The 19,646-nt window shown below is 42.3% G+C and overlaps 1 protein-coding gene across 3 annotated transcripts in view; it reads right to left on the bottom strand.

Moving 5' to 3' along the window:
- Positions 1–19,601, bottom strand: part of cln3 (CLN3 lysosomal/endosomal transmembrane protein, battenin) — a 48,850-nt gene extending 29,249 nt beyond the window's left edge. Inside the window, exons 1-6 of one of the 3 annotated variants that reach the window (XM_086055722.1) lie at positions 19,355–19,600; positions 19,234–19,270; positions 6,697–6,866; positions 4,069–4,165; positions 1,276–1,365; positions 324–403 (exon numbers count right to left, since the gene is read on the bottom strand). In XM_086055722.1, the coding sequence (XP_085911848.1) occupies positions 324–403; positions 1,276–1,365; positions 4,069–4,128 (230 nt within the window). In that variant the 5' untranslated portion in view covers positions 4,129–4,165; positions 6,697–6,866; positions 19,234–19,270; positions 19,355–19,600. Of the gene's footprint in view, positions 1–323; positions 404–1,275; positions 1,366–4,068; positions 4,166–6,696; positions 6,867–19,233; positions 19,271–19,354 lie in introns of all 3 variants that reach the window. The other 2 variants (XM_086055721.1, XM_086055723.1) reach the window with 2 other exon arrangements.
- Positions 19,602–19,646: the final 45 nt, after the last annotated feature.

Here is a 19,646-nt window from a genome sequence, read left to right as displayed (position 1 = left end):
TTCCATTCGGCGAAGTATATCATTGCGAAGTCTAGTCCAACTTTTACACACATGGCAGCCAGCTACATTAAATTTTAAATCCTCATTAAAGTTAAAAGTACATGAAAAATAATGAAATCATCAAATTAATTAAACAAAATATTAACGTTTTACTGTTACAAATAGCGTACATACTGTATATGTGAAGTATCCCTTTAAAGCTCTGTCATTGTCCAAATACGTGTGGATCTGTATAATTTTATACATTATAAATTTATATATGCTTTACATGTTGAGTTACCACTGAATCATCCATTATAGGTGTAGCAGTTATTTTCCATTACCCATAAGGGACTTTGTGGATAACAAGCGGAGCAGACAGCTTAATGATGAGAGTTGGGAGTATGTCAGCTAATAGTACAGCCTGGGGGGGAAAAAAGAAAAGAATCAGAAAATCCCCATAAGCATGATTACCTTGATTTTTTACAGACAAGAATTCCAGCTCAATATGTTTTACAAAATGGGATATGCACCATAAATGTAAACAATGGTGAAACAGATCCAATTTGCACAAACCAATATCGTTTTAAAGTTCCTTGTGGTAGAGTATTTTCAAAATATCATTACTGAGCTTGGTACAAAGTGTTAAGGGAATTACATTAAAAATATATTGAGTATGGTCGGTTGAAAAACATGGCTGCCATCGGCCAAAACATATTTTATTGACATGCTATGGAATTCACACAGCAGCTCAAATGCATATAAAATTCAAGTGTTTTTATTTTAAGATACTGTATTGGTATCATTATTATTATTATTGTGTTATTCCAAATCCTAAATGCTTCTGATTGAATGGACAAACGTGTCAGATTTGTTAAATACACTTGGTATTGATGTCCGCTGATAGTGTAGTGGTACACACGCCTGAGTTGTGTGCAGGCAGCGTGGGATCGATTCCCGCTCAGTGACAGTGTCTATGTGTGCCCTGCGACTGGCTGGCGACCAGTTCGGGGTGTAGTCTGCCTTCGCCCATTGACGGCTGGGATAGGCTCCAGCAACTCCCCGCGACCCTATATAGGATAAGCGGTTTGGAAGATGACATGACATGACACTTGGTATTTTATCCAAGTAATTTTAGAATTCTGCCACCAGTACTAAATTGCCTGCCCACTTAATATAAGGACCGTGCTTAAAAGTGCCATGAATTTAAAAAGAACAACACAATAATAATAAATATAATTGCATATTTCACCATGGTTGAGCTTGTTTAAAGTTGAACAAAAAATTCCCACTTACCGCTGTTGAGACAGAATTGCAGTCATAGGAACTGCGGTTGCCAGTGTTCACATCTTTAAATTCCATAGCCAATGTACTTAAAGTAGGGTTCTGAAAAGAAACAAGATAAAAGTGACAAGTGTTATTTCCAAATTTCTTTCCAAAAAGTCCAGATCATCATATCACCCAGGAGTAGGAAAACTATTGTAAAAGTTGTTTACAGAAGTTTACTTCTGATATATAAAAGACAAATTAGTTTTTTCCTCACTACCTGTCATGAAATCAGGCTAAACCTTTCCTGTTCCAGGTCAATTAGGATGACCAAAATTATTTCTATTCGATAAATGCCAAAATAATAAAATAAGTGTTTTTTGTTTTGTTTTTTAAACAATGTTTCATTATTTTCTTAAAAGTCCGAAATTTACATACATTTCATGAGTATTTTCTAACAGAACTGGTGTAACCGAGTTTGTAGTCTGCCTTGCTCACACATGCCTTTTGGGGTCTGCCCATACATTTTCAATCGGAATGAGATTAGGCCTTTGTGATAGCCATTCCAAAACACTGACTTTGTTATCCTTAAAGACGAAGTCAACCCAAACATATTTTTTCAAGAATATGTTCTATGCAAGCCCACTAGTTGAAACAAGGCGTTCTGTTGAATATTGCGTTTGTGGAATAAGAGTTAATACACACGTTTTTAGCCATCTCTGGTGGCGGCCATTTTGTCACTTCTGTCGACTGAAAATGACATCACAACTGCTCAGTGCTCAGGTAACGACCAATCATGGCTGACCTGTTTTCTGAAGCTGAGCTGGGATTGGTCATTACCTGAGCCCTGAGCAGTTGTGATGTCATTTTCAGACAGAAATGACAAAATGGGCGCCCCCTGAGATGGCTAAATACGGGTGGATTTTGCTGCTTAACTCGTATTCCACAAACGTAATATTAATCAGAATGCTGTGTTTCAACTAGTGGGCCGGCTGGGAACATATTCTTGAAAAAGGTTTGGGTTAATTTCCTCTTTAAGACACTGTAATTAGTTGGGAAGTAAGCTTTGGGTCATTGTCCATTTTGAAGACCCAATTGTGCCTAAGCGTTTACTTCCTGACAGATGTCTTGAGATGTTGATTCAGCAGTTTCGCATGATGTGGTTTGCTCGTGATGCCGTCTATTTTGATGCCCCACAACATGATGCCGCCACTTCCGTATTTCACAGTTAAGATGGTGTTCTCAGGCTTGCAAGCTTCTTCCTTTTTCCTCCAAACGTAACGATGCTCGGTATGGCCACACACTTCAATTTGAATTTTGTCAGACCCTAGGACATGTCTCCAAAAATGTACGTCTTTGTCCCTGTGTGCATTTGTAAATTGCAATCAGTTTTTGCATTTGACATTTCCTGGCAGAGTGGCCCCATTTCGGCACAGGACTCGTTTCACTGTGGATAATGACATATACTTGAGCCAGCATCTTCACAAGGTCATTGACTTTTGTTCTCTGATGATTATGCACATTTTGGACCAAAGCGTGTCTGGGACACAGAACCCATGTCCTTCCTGAGTGATATGAATTGATCAGTGGCAGTCGGCTGTGCCGCAAGGTGTGTGACAGTCTTTAGCTGCCACAGATGACTCAGGGCTCACCTCTCATTGCACAAGCAATGGCGCCTACTGTGGGTCAAAATGTGTTCCATCCTTTAAGTATGAGGATTTTCAATCCAGCGTCATTCGACATTCCAAAATCCTGTTACTTATATTAAGTGATCATCCATGGTAAATTAACTTAAGACTGTGCATTGTCCATGTGGGACAATACTGTATACGGGTAAGTAAATTTGTACACCACCTCTTGCCAAAAAATGCAGTGATAAGCTACACCTCACCCTTAACCCCAAATAGGATAAGCGGTATGGTTGGTGGCTGGATGGCCAGAAAGCGACCAACATCACATACCTCATTGTTGGCTGGGGGAGTTCAATTGCACAACTTGAACCTAGGTCTGCCACTATCCAATATTTTTAGACTCAATTATTCTATTGATTATTCCATAGATGAATTGATTAATGAATTTTTTAAAATTAATTTATTGCTTTCAATGTATCTTGCATTAATTGTATTTTCTTTTTTCCAATTACTGTTACTTAACCGATGATTGTTTATTTGGTATTGTCTAATGGTTAAACAATAACCAAATAACACTTTAGCAATATCATACGGGAGGGAGCAATGTTGTAATGCAAAGGTCTACTAGTTTGATATACACTTCTGAGGCAACTTCAGATTTAACACGTCAATTATAGGTTGACTTTAAATTTTTGTAACAGATTAAACTCCCAAAAAATAGATGTCTATTAATTGATTATGATTCAGTAACTGGTTTCGTCTGTAACATGTCAGAAGATAGGCAAAAATGTTGGTAATAGTTTCCCAAAGTTAAAGCAGATGTTAGCAAAAATCGTATTTTGATTAAATGAAAGATAATCAGTCTGCTTTCATGGAGGACTACAAAAATTAGATATTTGCTGTTGAGAGTTTGGAAGTAGGGGGTTTTGATTATTTTCAGTTAAACAATGGCTCTAAATGATTAATTGATTCTCAAAATAGTTGTCGATTAATTTGATGATGGATTAATTGTCAATTAATCGCTTAATTTTGACACCTCCATTTGAAGCATTAACATTCAGGGGCAACAAGTGGGTGTAGCAACGCTCACTGACTGACTAATTGAGAAAGAGGTGTGTTTCAAGACTTATGCTTATACCGTCAGCTTTGTCACTTTGCAGACACTTTAAATATAATAAAAACGCTGACATACAAATATGGTGGTGTTTTCAGACTGTTGTTTTGTGAGGATGTCTTGAGCAGCACTGAGCATAACCACATATGCAAAGTTGTTGCACAATCCGATGAGCCTGAAAAGGTGAACAAAGAGAATAGGGGTAAATTGTATTGACATATTTAATTTCTTACATGATGAAAAAAGTGTTTGTCTGTCTATCCATCTATCATTCTAGCAAGCTATGTAGAATAACTGATAACTCCATGAAATTTCATAAAGAAAAAAAAAACTAGGGCTGCAAGCAGCTATATTGGGTCCTCACAGCCCTGACAATGTTGGGGTACTGACGCATTGGGATATTGGCAAATTGGAATTGGAAATTTTGGAAAATGAAGTACTTCAGATTAAAAGCTACTTTGATAAAATATGATCTCTGTAAAAGGCCAAAAATGAGGTAAAATTTAAGTAGAAAAAATGATGTAAAATAGCCAACTTCCTGTTGAGTTGAAAGTAGGGCTCCAGAGACATTTTGTAGGTCTTAGCAGAGGTGGGCATTCCGTCAGACAGACAGACTGGTCTGTCAGTCTATCAATGACTGATGCCCGTTTTGCTGAGAGACGGAAACGCGATCCGCCTGTATCGCGTGTTTGTTATAACTAGGGTTGCACGGTATACCAGTATAGTATCACCATACTAGATTTTTTAAAATGGTACTATACCCGCATTTAAAAACAAGCGGTACTTTTATTTCATCTTATTGAATGTGATTGAATTGGTAAATTGGAGCCTGTCTCTTTAAGAGCGAGTGTGACGTAGTTGCCTCCTTATGCTCACAGGCAGAGAGAAAGTGAAGTCGCGCAGACAAAGCAGGTGGAAGACAACGAGGAACAGAGTCTGTACTCGTTGATAAAACGGGGATCCGAAGTACGGTGTGAAAGTACTTTGGGTTCAAACCGAATGACAAAGGCGAACCACTGAAGCGGCCGCTTGCACTGCGGTGCTTCTGTGCTACAAAGTGTTACAAAGTCTGCCTCGTGAAGGGAGGCAACATGTCAAATTTGTCCAAACTTTTGAAGGACAACCATGCAAATTTGTTCCGCAACTTCTGTCAAGAACGACAGGTGATAATGTTGTTCACCAGTTCACTACACTATAATGTCAATGAAATTAGCATAAAGCTCCTCCCAGCCCAGTCGTAAACTTTGAGTAGCCGACATACAGAGAGCTAAAACATGTCCAGGGGGTGAAATTAAGCTGTTTTATTCGCCAAATGTGACTGATTTTGGTATTGGTTTATCAATCAATCAATCAATCACATTTTATTTATATAGCACTTTTCATACATAAAAATGCAACTCAAAGTGCTTTAAAACATTCAAAGCAAAACATAGAATTATCTTCAATCAAAAGAAAAGATAAATTATTTAAAAGTTGTTGAAAGCCAAACTAAAAAGGTGTGTCTTGAGCTTCCTCTTAAAAATATCAACAGTCTCTGCAGACCTGACATCCTCTGGCAGGCTATTCCAAAGGTGAGGACCAAAATGGCTGAATGCAGCCTCGCCATGCATTTTGGTCCTCACCCTTGGAATAAATAAAAGGCCGGCGCCAGAGGACCTCAGGATCCGCGAGGGCTGGTATGATAAAAGCAAATCAGATAAATAAGATGGCCCAAGACCATTAACACATTTATAAACTAATAAAAGTACTTTAAAATCGATCCTGAAACACACAGGGAGCCAACTGTTTAGTCATTTATGAAGACCAGTCGTCTAAAAAAACAAAAAAGTAAAGGCCATCATATCTTTCTTTTGTATCAATCAATCAATCACATTTTATATATATAGCACTTTTCATACATAAAAATGCAACTCAAAGTGCTGTAAACAAAGTGCTGTAAAACATCCAAAGATCCATTCACGCCCTCCCTCCCAACAAACCCAAGACAGATATCCATTAGTACAACAGCACGCACTCACACACACCCACACAAAGTGCACAACCTGATAAAATGTGTTAAAAAGACATGACAAGGCACAGAGAAACCATATGAGGAAAGGGTACCCAAGGGGAGCTCATCCGCGCTGAGGGGAATGACAGCCCACGGCCACAGGGGCGCCACCCACCACAGAGACGCCTAGCCCGGATTAGACAGGCGGAAGTGTAGATGCCGCCGGCCACCCGGACCCAAGGAGTGCCTGCGATGACAGGCCCCGCGGGAAGGGCAGCCACCCCTCCCCTAACGCGGAGGCCCCCCCATGAGGAAACACTGGAGCTAAAAGTTGACAACAGCAGAGAGCAACAAAACTAAAAGTAGTCTAAGAACTAAAATCAGTAAAATAAGATAAAAATAATCTTCATTCAAAAGAAGAGATAAATTATTTAAAAGTTGTTAAAAGCCAAACTAAAAAGGTGTGTCTTGAGCTTCCTCTTAAAAATATCAACAGTCTCTGCAGACCTGACGTCCTCTGGCAGGCTATTCCAAAGGTGAGGACCAAAATGGCTGAATACAGCCTCGCGTTTTGGTCCTCACCCTTGGAATAATTAAAAGGCCGGCGCCAGAGGACCTTAGGATCCGCGAGGGTTGGTATGATGAAAGCAAATAAATAAATAAGATAAATAAGATGGCCCAAGACCATTAACACATTTATAAACTAATAAAAGTACCTTAAAATCGATCCTGAAACACACGGGGAGCCAATGCAGCAATTTCAAAACTGGTGTAATGTGCTCCCACCCTCTGGTTCTCGTCAGCACCCGAGCGGCTGAATTCTGCAGTAGTTGCAATGGTGAAATGCTCTTTTTCGGGAGGCCAGAGAGCAGGGCAATACAGTAATCTAAGTGACAGGAAATAAAAGCATGCATCAGCACTTCCGTGTTAGCCTGAGAGAGAAACGGGCGGACTCTGGCGATATTCTTAAGGTGATGAAAACCAATCTTGGTTACATTTTTAATATGAGGAATAAAACTAAGCTCAGAGTCAAAAATGACGCCAAGGTTCTTCACACAATGTGAGGGATTAAAAACTTGTAGTTTTGGTAAAGGTTTCTCTCTCTGACCTTCAGGACCGATAACTAAAACCTCAATTTTGTCCTGATTGAGCTGTCGGAAATTATCTGCCATCCATGACTTTATATCTAAAATGCAATTTAAAAGGGTATCAATGGGTCCTGTGTCATCAGGAGACACGCCAATATACAGCTGTGTGTCATCAGCATAGCTGTGAAAGCTGATGCTGTGTCCCCTGATGACATCCCCAAAGGGAAGCATATAAAGATTCAAAAGAAGGGGGCCTAAAATCGAACCTTGGGGAACCCCACATTTAATTTCATGGGTTTTGAAGGAACAAGTATCCATACTAACAAAGAAACATCGGTGTGTGAGATAGGAATAAAACCAGTTAAAAACAGCACCGGAGATTCCCAATAGATTTTTAAGTCCATTTAATAAAATTTGGTGATCTACTGTCTCAAAAGCAGCGCTTAGATCCAGTAGCACCAAGACTGTGAGTTCTCTCACATCTGCAGTGCACCTAATATCATTTAAAATCCTTAAAAGAGCAGTTTCCGTACTGTGGTTCATCCTAAAACCAGATTGATATTTCTCCAAAATCCATCCATTATGTGTACCGCTTATCCTCACAAGGGTCGCGGGGCGTGCTGGAGCCTATCCCAGCTGTCTTTGGGCAGTAGGCGGGGGACACCCTGAATTGGTTGCCAGCCAATCGCAGGGCACACAGAGACAAACATCCACACTCACAATCACACCTAGGGGCAATTTAGAGTGTCCAATCAACTTACCATGCATGTTTTTGGAATGTGGGAGGAAACCGGAGTACCCGGAGAAAACCCATGCAGGCACGGGGAGAACATGCAAGCTCCACACAGGGAGGCCGGAGCCGGGATCGAACCCACGACCTCTGAACTGTGAGGCGGACGTGCTAACCAGTCGACCACCGTGCCGCCCCCTCCAAAATATTATTTGTATTTAAAAAATGATTTAACTGGATGAAAACCAGTTTTTCTAAAATCTTACTTAAAAACGGTAAATTGTAGAAGCTTTTAATAAAATATTGTGAAGAGACACAATGCGATTGCTATGTTTGAAAATCAATTCAGACAGACCAACATACAAAAAAGTAATTCTAACAAATGACAATTTTATGTTACTGTATTGTCTGGTAAAAAAACAAACAAAAAAAACTGTCTAGTCTACTCGCCCCCCGTGAGCCGTCACCTTATCGTGGTGGAGGGGTTTGCGCGCCCCAATGATCCTAGGAGCTACGTTGTCTGGGGCTTTATGCCCCTGGTAGGGTCACCCATGGCAAACAGGTCCTAGGTGAGGGACCAGACTAAGCACGGCTCAAAATGACCCCTTATGATGAGAAAAATTAATGGACCACGTTTTCCCTTGCCCGGACGCGGGTCACCGGGGCCCCCTTCTGGAGCCAGGCCTGGAGGTGGGGCTCGACGGCGAGCGCCTGGTGGCCGGGCCTGCACCCATGGGGCCCGGCCAGGCTCAGCCCGAAAAGGATACGTGGGTCCCCCTTCCCATGGGCTCACCACTGGTGGGAGGGGCCAAAGGGGTCGGGTGCCGTGTGAGCTGGGCGGCGGCGGAAGATGGGGACCTTGGCGGTCCGATCCCCGGCAGCAAAAACTAGCTCTTGGGACATGGAATGTCACCTCTCTGGCCGGGAAGGAGCCTGAGCTGGTGTGTGAGGCTGAGAGGTTCCGATTAGATATAGTCGGGCTCACCTCCACGCACAGCTTGGGTTCTGGTCCCAGTCCTCTCGAGAGGGGTTGGACGCTCTTCCACTCTGGAGTTGCCCAGGGTGAGAGGCGCCGAGCAGGTGTGGGCATACTTATTGCCCCCCGGCTTGGCGCCTGTACATTGGGGTTTACCCCGGTGGACGAGAGGGTAGCCTCCCTCCGCCTGAGGGTGGGGGGACGGGTCCTGACTGTTGTTTGTGCTTATGCACCAAACGGCAGCGCAGAGTACCCACCCTTTTTGGAGTCCTTGGAGGGTGTGCTGGAGGGCGCTCCACCTGGGGACTCCATCGTTCTGCTGGGGGACTTCAATGCTCACGTGGGCAATGACAGTGAGACCTGGAGAGGTGTGATTGGGAGGAACGGCCCCCCCGTTCTGAACCCGAGCGGTGTTCGGTTACTGGACTTCTGTGCTCATCACGGATTGTCCATAACGAACACCATGTTCAAGCATAAGGGTGTCCATATGTGCACTTGGCACCAGGATACCCTAGGCCGCAGTTCGATGATCGACTTTGTAGTCGTATCATCGGACTTGCGGCCGCATGTTTTGGACACTCGGGTGAAGAGAGGGGCGGAGCTGTCAACTGATCACCATCTGGTGGTGAGTTGGCTCCGATGGTGGGGGAAGATGCCGGTCCGACCTGGCAGACCCAAACGTATTGTGAGGGTTTGCTGGGAACGTCTGGCAGAATCCCCTGTCAGAAGGAGTTTCAACTCCCACCTCCGGCAGAACTTTTCCCACGTCCCGGGGGAGGCGGGGGACATCGAGTCCGAGTGGACCATGTTTCGTGCCTCCATTGTTGAGGCGGCCGATCGGAGCTGCGGCCGCAAGGTGGTCGGTGCCTGTCGTGGCGGCAATCCCCGAACCCGCTGGTGGACACCAGCGGTAAGGGATGCTGTCCAGCTGAAGAAGGAGTCCTATCGGGCCTTTTTGGCCTGCGGGACCCCGGAGGCAGCTGACGGGTACCGGCAGGCCAAGCGGAATGCGGCTCTGGCGGTTGCTGAGGCAAAAACCCGGGTGTGGGAGGAGTTCGGGGAGGCCATGGAAAATGACTTCCGGACGGCTTCGAGGAAATTCTGGTCCACCATCCGGCGTCTCAGGAGGGGGAAGCAGTGCACCATTAACACTGTTTATAGTGGAGATGGGGTGCTGCTGACCTCAACTCGGGACGTTGTGGGTCGGTGGGGAGAGTACTTCGAAGACCTCCTCAATTCCACCGACACGCCTTCCACTGAGGAAGCAGAGCCTGGAGACTCTGAGGTGGGCTCTCCTATCTCTGGGGTTGAAGTCACCGAGGTAGTCAAAAAGCTCCTCGGTGGCAGAGCCCCGGGGGTGGATGAGATCCGCCCGGAGTTCATAAAGGCTCTGGATGTTGAGGGGCTGTCATGGTTGACACGTCTCTTCAACATCGCGTGGACATCGGGGACAGTGCCTCTGGATTGGCAGACCGGGGTGGTGGTCCCCCTTTTTAAGAAGGGGGACCGGAGGGTGTGCTCCAATTACAGAGGGATCACACTCCTCAGCCTCCCCGGCAAGGTCTATTCAGGGGTGCTGGAGAGGAGGGTCCGTCGGAAGGTCGAATCCCGGATTCAGGAGGAGCAATGTGGTTTTCGTCCTGGCCGTGGAACAGTGGACCAGCTCTACACCCTCAGCAGGGTCCTCGAGGGTGCATGGGAGTTTGCCCAACCGGTCTACATGTGTTTTGTGGACTTGGAGAAGGCGTTCGACCGTGTCCCTCGGGGAGTTCTGTGGGGGGTGCTTCGGGAGTACGGGGTACCGAGCCCCCTGATAAGGGCTGTCCGGTCCCTGTACCACCGATGCCAGAGTTTGGTCCGAATTGCCGGCAGTAAGTCGGATTCGTTTCCTGTGGGCGTTGGACTCCGCCAAGGCTGCACTTTGTCACCGATTCTGTTCATAACCTTTATGGACAGAATTTCTAGGCGCAGCCGAGGTGTCGAGGGGGTCCGGTTTGGTGGCCTCAGTATTGCATCTCTGCTTTTTGCAGATGATGTAGTACTGTTGGCTTCTTCAAGCCGCGATCTCCAACTCTCGCTGGAGCGGTTCGCAGCCGAGTGTGAAACGGTCGGAATGAAGATCAGCACCTCCAAATCTGAGACCATGGTCCTCAGTCGGAAAAGGGTGGCGTGCCCTCTTCAGGTCGGGGATGAGATTCTGCCCCAAGTGGAGGAGTTCAAGTATCTTGGGGTCTTGTTCACGAGTGAGGGTAAGATGGAACGGGAGATCGACAGGCGGATCGGTGCAGCGTCTGCTGTGATGCGGACCCTGTATCGGTCTGTCGTGGTGAAGAAGGAGCTTAGCCGAAAGGCGAAGCTCTCAATTTACCGGTCGATCTACGTTCCTACTCTCACCTATGGTCATGATCCTTGGGTCATGACCGAAAGAACAAGATCTCGGATACAAGCGGCCGAAATGGGTTTCCTTCGCAGGGTGTCTGGGCTCTCCCTTAGAGATAGGGTGAGAAGTTCGGCCATCCGGGAGGGACTCAGAGTCGAGCCGCTGCTCCTCCGCGTCGAGAGGAGCCAGTTGAGGTGGCTCGGGCATCTGATTAGGATGCCTCCTGGACGCCTCCCTGGTGAGGTGTTCCGGGCATGTCCCACCGGCAGGAGACCCCGAGGACGACCCAGAACACGCTGGAGAGACTATGTCTCCCGGCTTGCCTGGGAACGCCTTGGGATCCTTCCGGAAGAGCTGGAGGATGTTGCTGGGGAGAGGGAAGTCTGGGCTTCCCTGCTGAAGCTGCTGCCTCCGCGACCCGACTTCGGATAAGCGGGAGATAATGGATGGATGGATGGATAGTCTACTCGCCAGTTATTGGGTAGGCCAAAAAGACACGTTCAACCCCTGAACATATCCATGGTTAATAAATACATCAAATATATTTTTAGAAATGTAATTACATTCTTAAAATATTTAACTAACCAATTAAGGCATAAGCATTATATAAATTAAATACTATATAGAAACACGTTTTTGTAAAACATTTTATAAGCCCACAATATCTAATCCTATCCTAGATGATATGATGAGCCTCAATTTATTTTTCTAGTTCTGCCCATTAAATGTTTCATGTATAGTTTCAAAATACAAACCCTTTCACTAATAAGAACAAGTAAAATAAAGATGATATTCAAATCAAAATTATCATGTTAATTAAAATACTGTACCTTCTCCCTCCACCAACAACACACGTCTAGTGCTACTGGCTCAGAGAGGTTAACACCACCCACTCATAAGCAACCTACTCTCCAAGATGTTTTTTAACAGCATATGAAGTACCCAAAGGACAGCAAAGACGCTAAAAGGCTCAAAAGGGCAGTTGCAGTTTATCTGTATGGATCAAGTGCCAATATATTCAGTCGAGAAAATTATTAAAGTTATTGTTCCCAAAGTCTGTTTTAAAATAAAGAAACATATTGACTTTTGAGTGTTTCACCTGTTTGCAAAAAGTATCGAAAAGTATTGAAATACATATTGGTATCGGTATCGAAACAGAAATTTGGTATCGTGACAAGGCTAGTTATAACGGCAGCCAGCAGGCCTATTTGACCGACTTGAGTAGACTCCTTTCAGTCCTTGTCGGTTCATTGTCATAGTCATGTTCACTTTATTTGTCTCGGTCCAATTCAAGTCTAGCCTGTTTTCTAGTGTTTGTTTAGTTACCCAGAGCCTCGGTTTTTGATCTGTCATCTGTGATGTCATTTTCAGTCGACATAAGTGGCAAAATGGCCAGCCCCAGAGATGGCTAAAAACGCATTCCACAAACGCTTGGGTTGAGATTTCTCTTTAAAATGCAGTAAACATTTACAGCTAAAAAAGCCACAGTATCGCCTTCAATTTATATTACTCCATCATTTATAAACATGTCAGGAATGCCGGTACAACAAGCTGCAAAGTTGAATTCAAGTTGAATGTCCTATCATTTTAATTGTCTTTATTATGCATTTCTACCGTATTTTACGGACTATAAGTCGCGTTTTTTTTTTTCATAGTTTGGCCATGGGTGCGATTTATACTCTGGAGCAACTTATGTGTGAAATTATTAACACATTATTACGTGTATATCATTTCACATGTTATTGCAGTTCCATCGGCCCACGGGCGGGTTTTCGCGCCGTGCCCGCGGTAAATACGCTATATACAGAACAACTTCAAAGCATTCCATATAGCATGTTGTATATGGTTAGAAAACTGTGTTTCCGCAGATTCGAATGATACCAAACATTATAATATACAATCATATCTGCAGGCTCGGCAAGCATTTAAGTCAAACAATCGCTAACACACAAAAAATAAGGAACTCACTATTTCAGCCTCATAAATGTCCAACACAATTTCACTATCCATTATCAATGATCATATTACGTCGACGATTCGTCAATTGTGTTTGCAGTCACAACCAAAATGCTAAACTGGTGATTGATGCATTAAACGGCCAATGAAATTCTTAAAAAAACAAACAAACATGGAAAATCTTTTGAACAAAAACAAAAACCGTGCATAACTTGCGTAACACACACTTTCAAAGCAACCAAATCGATCTACATACGTTCCGGTGAGTTTAAAGTTATCTTACCTGTTGCAAATTCCTCATTAGTGCTTCGTTTATACAGGCATTGGTTTACTGTTTAATTTGTGTGTTTTACACCAGTCATGTTTTTGGGTAGCTAATGAGTCCTTTCTTTTCGTTTATTTATGTCGGGCATATTGTTGGACAGCTAAAAGGGGTCCTAACGAGAGACGTTTCGAGTCTGTTAGCCGTTAGCAGCAGATGCGCGCCTCTTTGTCGTCGTGTACGCGCCGGGATTGAGCTAGCTGTTGAGCTCTGTGGAATGGATTGGAGTGCTATTAAAGCCACGTTGTTCCCTATCACTGTGTCCGGTCACGCTCTTCGATTCGAGTGACTGTGTGGATGAGGCGCTCCGTGGAATCCCCCCAATTCACATACAGTCCTAACTCCGCAACATTACCGTAACTTTCTTGTAATTCTACATGTGTGGACAATTTTATTATTTTGATTTATATGGACACATTTATCAGCGTTACGCGACGGAGACAACTTGGCTTCCGGGGAGTGGAGGGTGGTCGTTGTGAAATGTAACGTAAGCATACCGTTCAGCCTGTTGTTGTCTCTATTGTATTTTTATTTTAAATTGTTCGTCATTTAAATTTTAAATGACATGTCTGTTCTTGGTGTTGGATTTTATCAAATACATTTCCTCCCAAAATGCGACTTATACTCCAGTGTGATATATATGTTTTTTTTTCTTCTTTATTATGCATTTTATGGCTGGGGCGACTTGTTCTCCGGAGCGACTTATAGTCCGGAAAATACGGTACATACATTACAGAATTCAAGCTGTAAGCTACAGATGGTCATATAAGAGCACCTGCTTGCGGGTGCGATTATTACATGATTTATATTTGAGTAGTCAACTTAAAGTCGTTAAACGTCAAGTCAAAGTTATTCAACTAATCGCGACAACTGTTGGTGATGAGTCGACCAGCAAAATAATCATTTGTGGCAGCCCTCGGGGAGAGCCCTCACAGCAACCCTGCTTGCATTTCTACATTTTACTGGTGCTAAGTATGACCAGTGCGGCGGCAGCAGAAGGGCCAACCAGACAGTCTTGTTCTTGTTGGTAAAAATAATTTTCATGCCTTTTTAAAGTATTTATCAGTTTTTTTTTTTTATCTCTGTAGTATCGAAATGGTATCGTGTAATGAGTATTTTCCTGGGTATCGGTATCGAGTTTGAAATTTTAGTATCGTGACAACTAGGGGTGTAATGGTACGCTAGATCACATTTCGATTCGTTTTTTTGGGAAACTTCGGTTCTAAAAAATTACACCACATAACAAATACACTAACAATAAAGATCTCTTAATTTTGTAAATTATTGATACACTGAAATCTTTAAACACTCAGCAGCCACAGCCTATGACACATCTAAGTATTCAAATTAAAGACAAGTTGTCATTACAGTACAGTACATATACTGGATACATTTTTTGTGATGAAAAAATACATACAATAACAGTTACAATTATTGGGAACTATATTAAAACTCTTTATAATGAAAAAATACAGTAACTTTAAAAAGTCTTTATGAAATTGTATACACTTTTTAAGCATTGAAATCTTTGAATTTTCAACAGCATATTGTAACGAATTGGGTTATCTGTGTTGTGGTCGGATTTGTGTGTTGCTGATTTGTGATGTTTCCAAGGTTCATGAATGCATCGTACGGCAAGCGAGAGCAAGGGGATCTGGCCGGAGGAGGGGTAATCTCAGACAGGGGTATTGTCAGACCGTAAAGTGTATTCTCAGAAAGGAAGTGGTGGTGGTCGTAAAGATGTGGTGGTGGTCGTAAAGATTTGCAAATAAAAGCGTTTAAATTTTGCAAATAAAAGCGTTTACATTTTCAACATGAAGTGATGGTAGTAAAGATTTGAAAATAAAGTGATTAAAATAAAAAAGATTACATTTTCACAACAACTTGTCATACCTGTCAACCCCAGGCTGTGCTGAATCTTACAAAAGTTCTAATTTGCCCGTACTTTTCTGTATATAATCTTACAAAGCATCTATATATCTTACACAGTCATATTCGCTCAGCGGGGGAGATGGGGCAAACGGACCGGTCATTTTTATGTAGATTCTCACACAGTTTTTAATTGCTCAACGGGGGCGCATCCAGGACCTGGTAAATTTATAAAGGGTCACATGATGCTGGAACAACATAAAGATCTGCAACAATATGGTCTTTCCCTATGTAACATATTGTAGACAAGATACCATGCACTCAATTACATAAAGTATAAGACAAAGCACATTTAGAGAACACATTTTCTATTATTGTTTTCGACTGTGAATGGGCAATCTGCTGAATGAAGTCAAAGCAAGCATTTCCTATCAGCAATTGAAAAAATGGTTGAAATTGTTTAGCTTCTCTTTATATGTCAATTTGAACATAATCCAAAAACATCCATCTGTGGGTGACCTCCCGTTTATTTCGTTTCATTGTCCATCCAAAGGTTGGCACGCATCAGGGCAGCTGTCTGCATTTTCACTATCAGTTCTCTTCCTGGCTTTTTAACAAAGACATATAGTCAAGTTGATTAAAACACACATACACACAAAAATGTATTTTTCAACAAAAATACAATGTAGCACTATCTTACCAGGAACCTTCAATATACTATTCAATAATACATAACAGCTGCTGTTGGGCAGAATGTAATTCTCGTGTCCATGAAGTGTCCACTGATACATTTTAGCAAGAAATACACAAACTGGCATTACCTTGAAACGTAATTGCATTTTTTTGTGTGCTGGAGAACTTTACAGAGACGAGTAGGTTTAAATTAGGGGCAAAGCGGGCAGTGTATTTGCAGCATGCTGGACAACTTAAGGGAGACGAGCCGGTTTGAATTTCGGGCATAGCGGACAGTGATATAATTTGCAGCATTGAGTGCAGCGCTGCATTGCAAAATTCACATTCCCCTGAATGATCGATTGATGCATCTACAAAGGGTGTCAAAATACAGTGAAAATAAAAATATAAATATAATATAAATGAGCAAAATTTCTGCAAGGTAAATTACACCTGCATATTTTTTTAAATCTAGAATCACCCCCCCCTCCCAAAAAAAAAGAATAAACGTCAACCACTCACAGACTCCAATGTATATGAGCCATTCTACCGAATTGGTTGAAATTGCTGTCCCACAATGAAAATCAAATTTTAAAAAACAATGACGTGTTCAGACCTTGTTATGATCTATTTTACCACAAGGCATTAATTGAGATACTATTAAACTGAATGTATAAAAAGTCATCTTTTATATGTCACTTCCTATTGGGAGGTGGCTGTCCCAATCCCTAACTCCTAAATTTAAATTCGTGAAAAAAAAATGTAGAAGATTTTTGCCAATTTAATAAATACTTTACTTTAATAGAACATTTTCGTTGCTTTTAAATGTATGGTGAAAGATTTATATTGATTTTGTAGATTTTTTTCAAATTAGAAGTTTTGTAAAAAAAAACCTGTCCCAACTTTTCATGTCACTACCGAAACACAAAGAGTATTTATCTGTAGGCAGGGCTTGGTTTTAGCCACATCCCCACAAATTTCACCAGTAAGAGACATTACCTTCATGTTCATTACTGGCCACATGGCGAGTAATTAGTTGATATTTGAAAATTGACTGTACTTTTACTATATTTGTGCCCCTTAGATATGGTGCAACATGAATACAATAAAAAAGAATTCTGAAATAAAATACAAATTTCACACATTTTCCAACTGAATTTGAACTAATTCAGTAGAATGGCCCATATACAAATATGGTTAAACGTGCAAACACAGATGCATTTTATGTGCATTTCCAGGTGCTGGACAACTTAAGGGAGACGAGCCGGTTTGAATTTCGGGCAAAGCGGACAGTGATATAATTTGCAGCATTGAGTGCAGCGCTGCACTGAAAACTTCCCTGAATGATAGAGTGATGCATCTGCAAGGAGTGAATGTTAAAATATAGTGGATATAAAAATATATAACGTGGCCATTGCATTTTACCGTTTGGTAAAATGACATGAATTACAAACATGAAGTCTGACTCCAATGTATTTTGAATTGACGTCCGAGGAACTTACACTTCGAATAAAACTCAAAACTACCTGTTTGAGGTTCTGATGACAAATGATTGTAGTGATTACTACATATGGAATGACATTACAATAACTAAGCAAACAAGTTATATATATGTCCTTTGCCGACAACACGGCATTCTCACGGAAACAGGATGAAATATACGCAGGTAACGACAACCAAAGTTGTTTTTGATAATGTTACAGTAATCATTTTTATAATTTGCTCAATTTAAATGTAATATACAACATATCTCCACAGATAACAAAGCGTCACTTAGCGTTCTCTCAGGACGTCGTAGTAAAAGGCACCGCTGATACTGAGAAAGTGACGCGCTTCTGTTTGCAGGCAGGTTACGTCACAGGGAGGAGTTTAAAAAAAAGAAAAAAGAAAACCCCACCTCTTCCTTTCTGATAAAACCCTTTCCGGTCTGACAATACCCCTATCTGAGATTACCCCTCCTCCGGCCAGATACCTCTCAGCGAGAGGAGTAGCGGAGAGCGAAGAAGAGCATGTGCAGTTGTACTTGGATTCATAAAAACGTGATAATTTAACTACGTATGACGGCGTGTTCCTGGACGACGCTACAATATAATAAATCTCGCTATCTAAGTTTGATGTTTTTGGCAAAAAAGACTGCTTGCTTCCTCGTCTAAGAAACATTCACAGTCGGATGATGCCGTGCATGTTAGACGTGCTACCTGCAACATAGCCGCCAATCTCATGTAGCAATGTCGACACACAACTTTGGGACTTATCCACATTCCCAAACAGGAGACCGCAGTGTACGGGGGACCTTCGAGCTCTGGCTTGTTTGCGTATGCCATAATAATGCCATTTAGCCATGCATTAATGATTTATCACGGCTTCTGGCGTACTGGCTCCTCTTTTGTGCCGCCACCATCCTTTCTCGCGTGCAACAGTCAATAGCGACCGTGCGTAAGCTCGCGCTAATAAGTAGTCCGAACCGAACGCAAGAGGACAGAACCGAACATGCCACTCTGAAACGTATACCCACGTATACCGTTACACTCCTAGTGATAACCCTAGTCACTTTTCAACTCTTCACATTTTCAACACTTTAGATTGGTCAGTAATGTGTAAAAATAACACCCATGCGTGTGCACTGACCAATAGTATAGAGTCTTGAAAAAATACGAAATTCACCAAAATGTGACTTATGAGGTTTTGGCCGGGCGTCAACGATATCATCTTCCTTCTGAGATCACCAGATACAAAACGAAATACCAGGACGGCGTGGGTTCGGGGGCTATAGCCCCATCTGAAATACACCAGTTAAGCCCCTCCAACATTACATTCTAAAATATATTTCTAAATCATTTGGCCAGCCCCTCTACATATCGGTGAAGCCCCCTTTAATACCAGGAGAGGGGGGAAAAAAATTGAGCCATAGACTTTAAATTGTCACTGTTTCATATTAGGTCAATTCAGTATTCCAAATTAGAATACGGTGCACGGTTTAACATGTCAGCATTAATGCCTATATGAGTGACATATGCGCTAAAAAGCAAACGATAATAATAATAATAAAATAAAATGTTGCAGAAAAACAGAATAGACACCTGCCAACAAGAACATTTGGCAGATTGAAAGCTAATTGAAAGATAGCTTATCATATGGGAACTACGACTTTAAATTTATATTTTAGCACATTGGGTTTCTATATTATTTTGGTTAAAAATATTGGCTCTACAACTATACTCGATTTTGTTAACAAGAGAACGAGACCAACTGACACTCACCAAAAGCCACTCCAATTGCGCCATTGTTTATAACGATCTGGAAAGAAGAGATGAGAAAGAGCATTAACAGTGCCCAAGTGTATTGTATGTAAAACGAGTTACTGTTCGTCGTTTGCCTGACCGTTGATATGTTGGATGGGGTCTGTGATGAGAGGTCTCTCCATTTATAAATTACAGCTAGAATAAATTACAAACACCACGTTCAACAACTCGCTGGAAACACTAAGATCACGTGACCCGCTGAACATACACATATGTGGAAACACCTGATTGAACGGACTCGCCCGTTGCTACAATACGTTAGCGCGTCCGCCATTTTGTGTGTGGCACATCTGCGAAACACGATGTGGCACAATATGGCCATTGCCATCTTTTTTTGCAACAATTAGTTCGCGATGGTCTTGTGACTTTAC

Source organism: Filicampus tigris, chromosome 16, assembly GCF_054856515.1.
Source record: "Filicampus tigris isolate MCC_2025a chromosome 16, RoL_Ftig_1.0, whole genome shotgun sequence".
NCBI lineage: Eukaryota > Metazoa > Chordata > Actinopteri > Syngnathiformes > Syngnathidae > Filicampus > Filicampus tigris.
The sequence above is the reverse complement of the archived record's forward strand: the minus strand, read 5'-3'. Positions and strand labels throughout refer to the sequence as shown.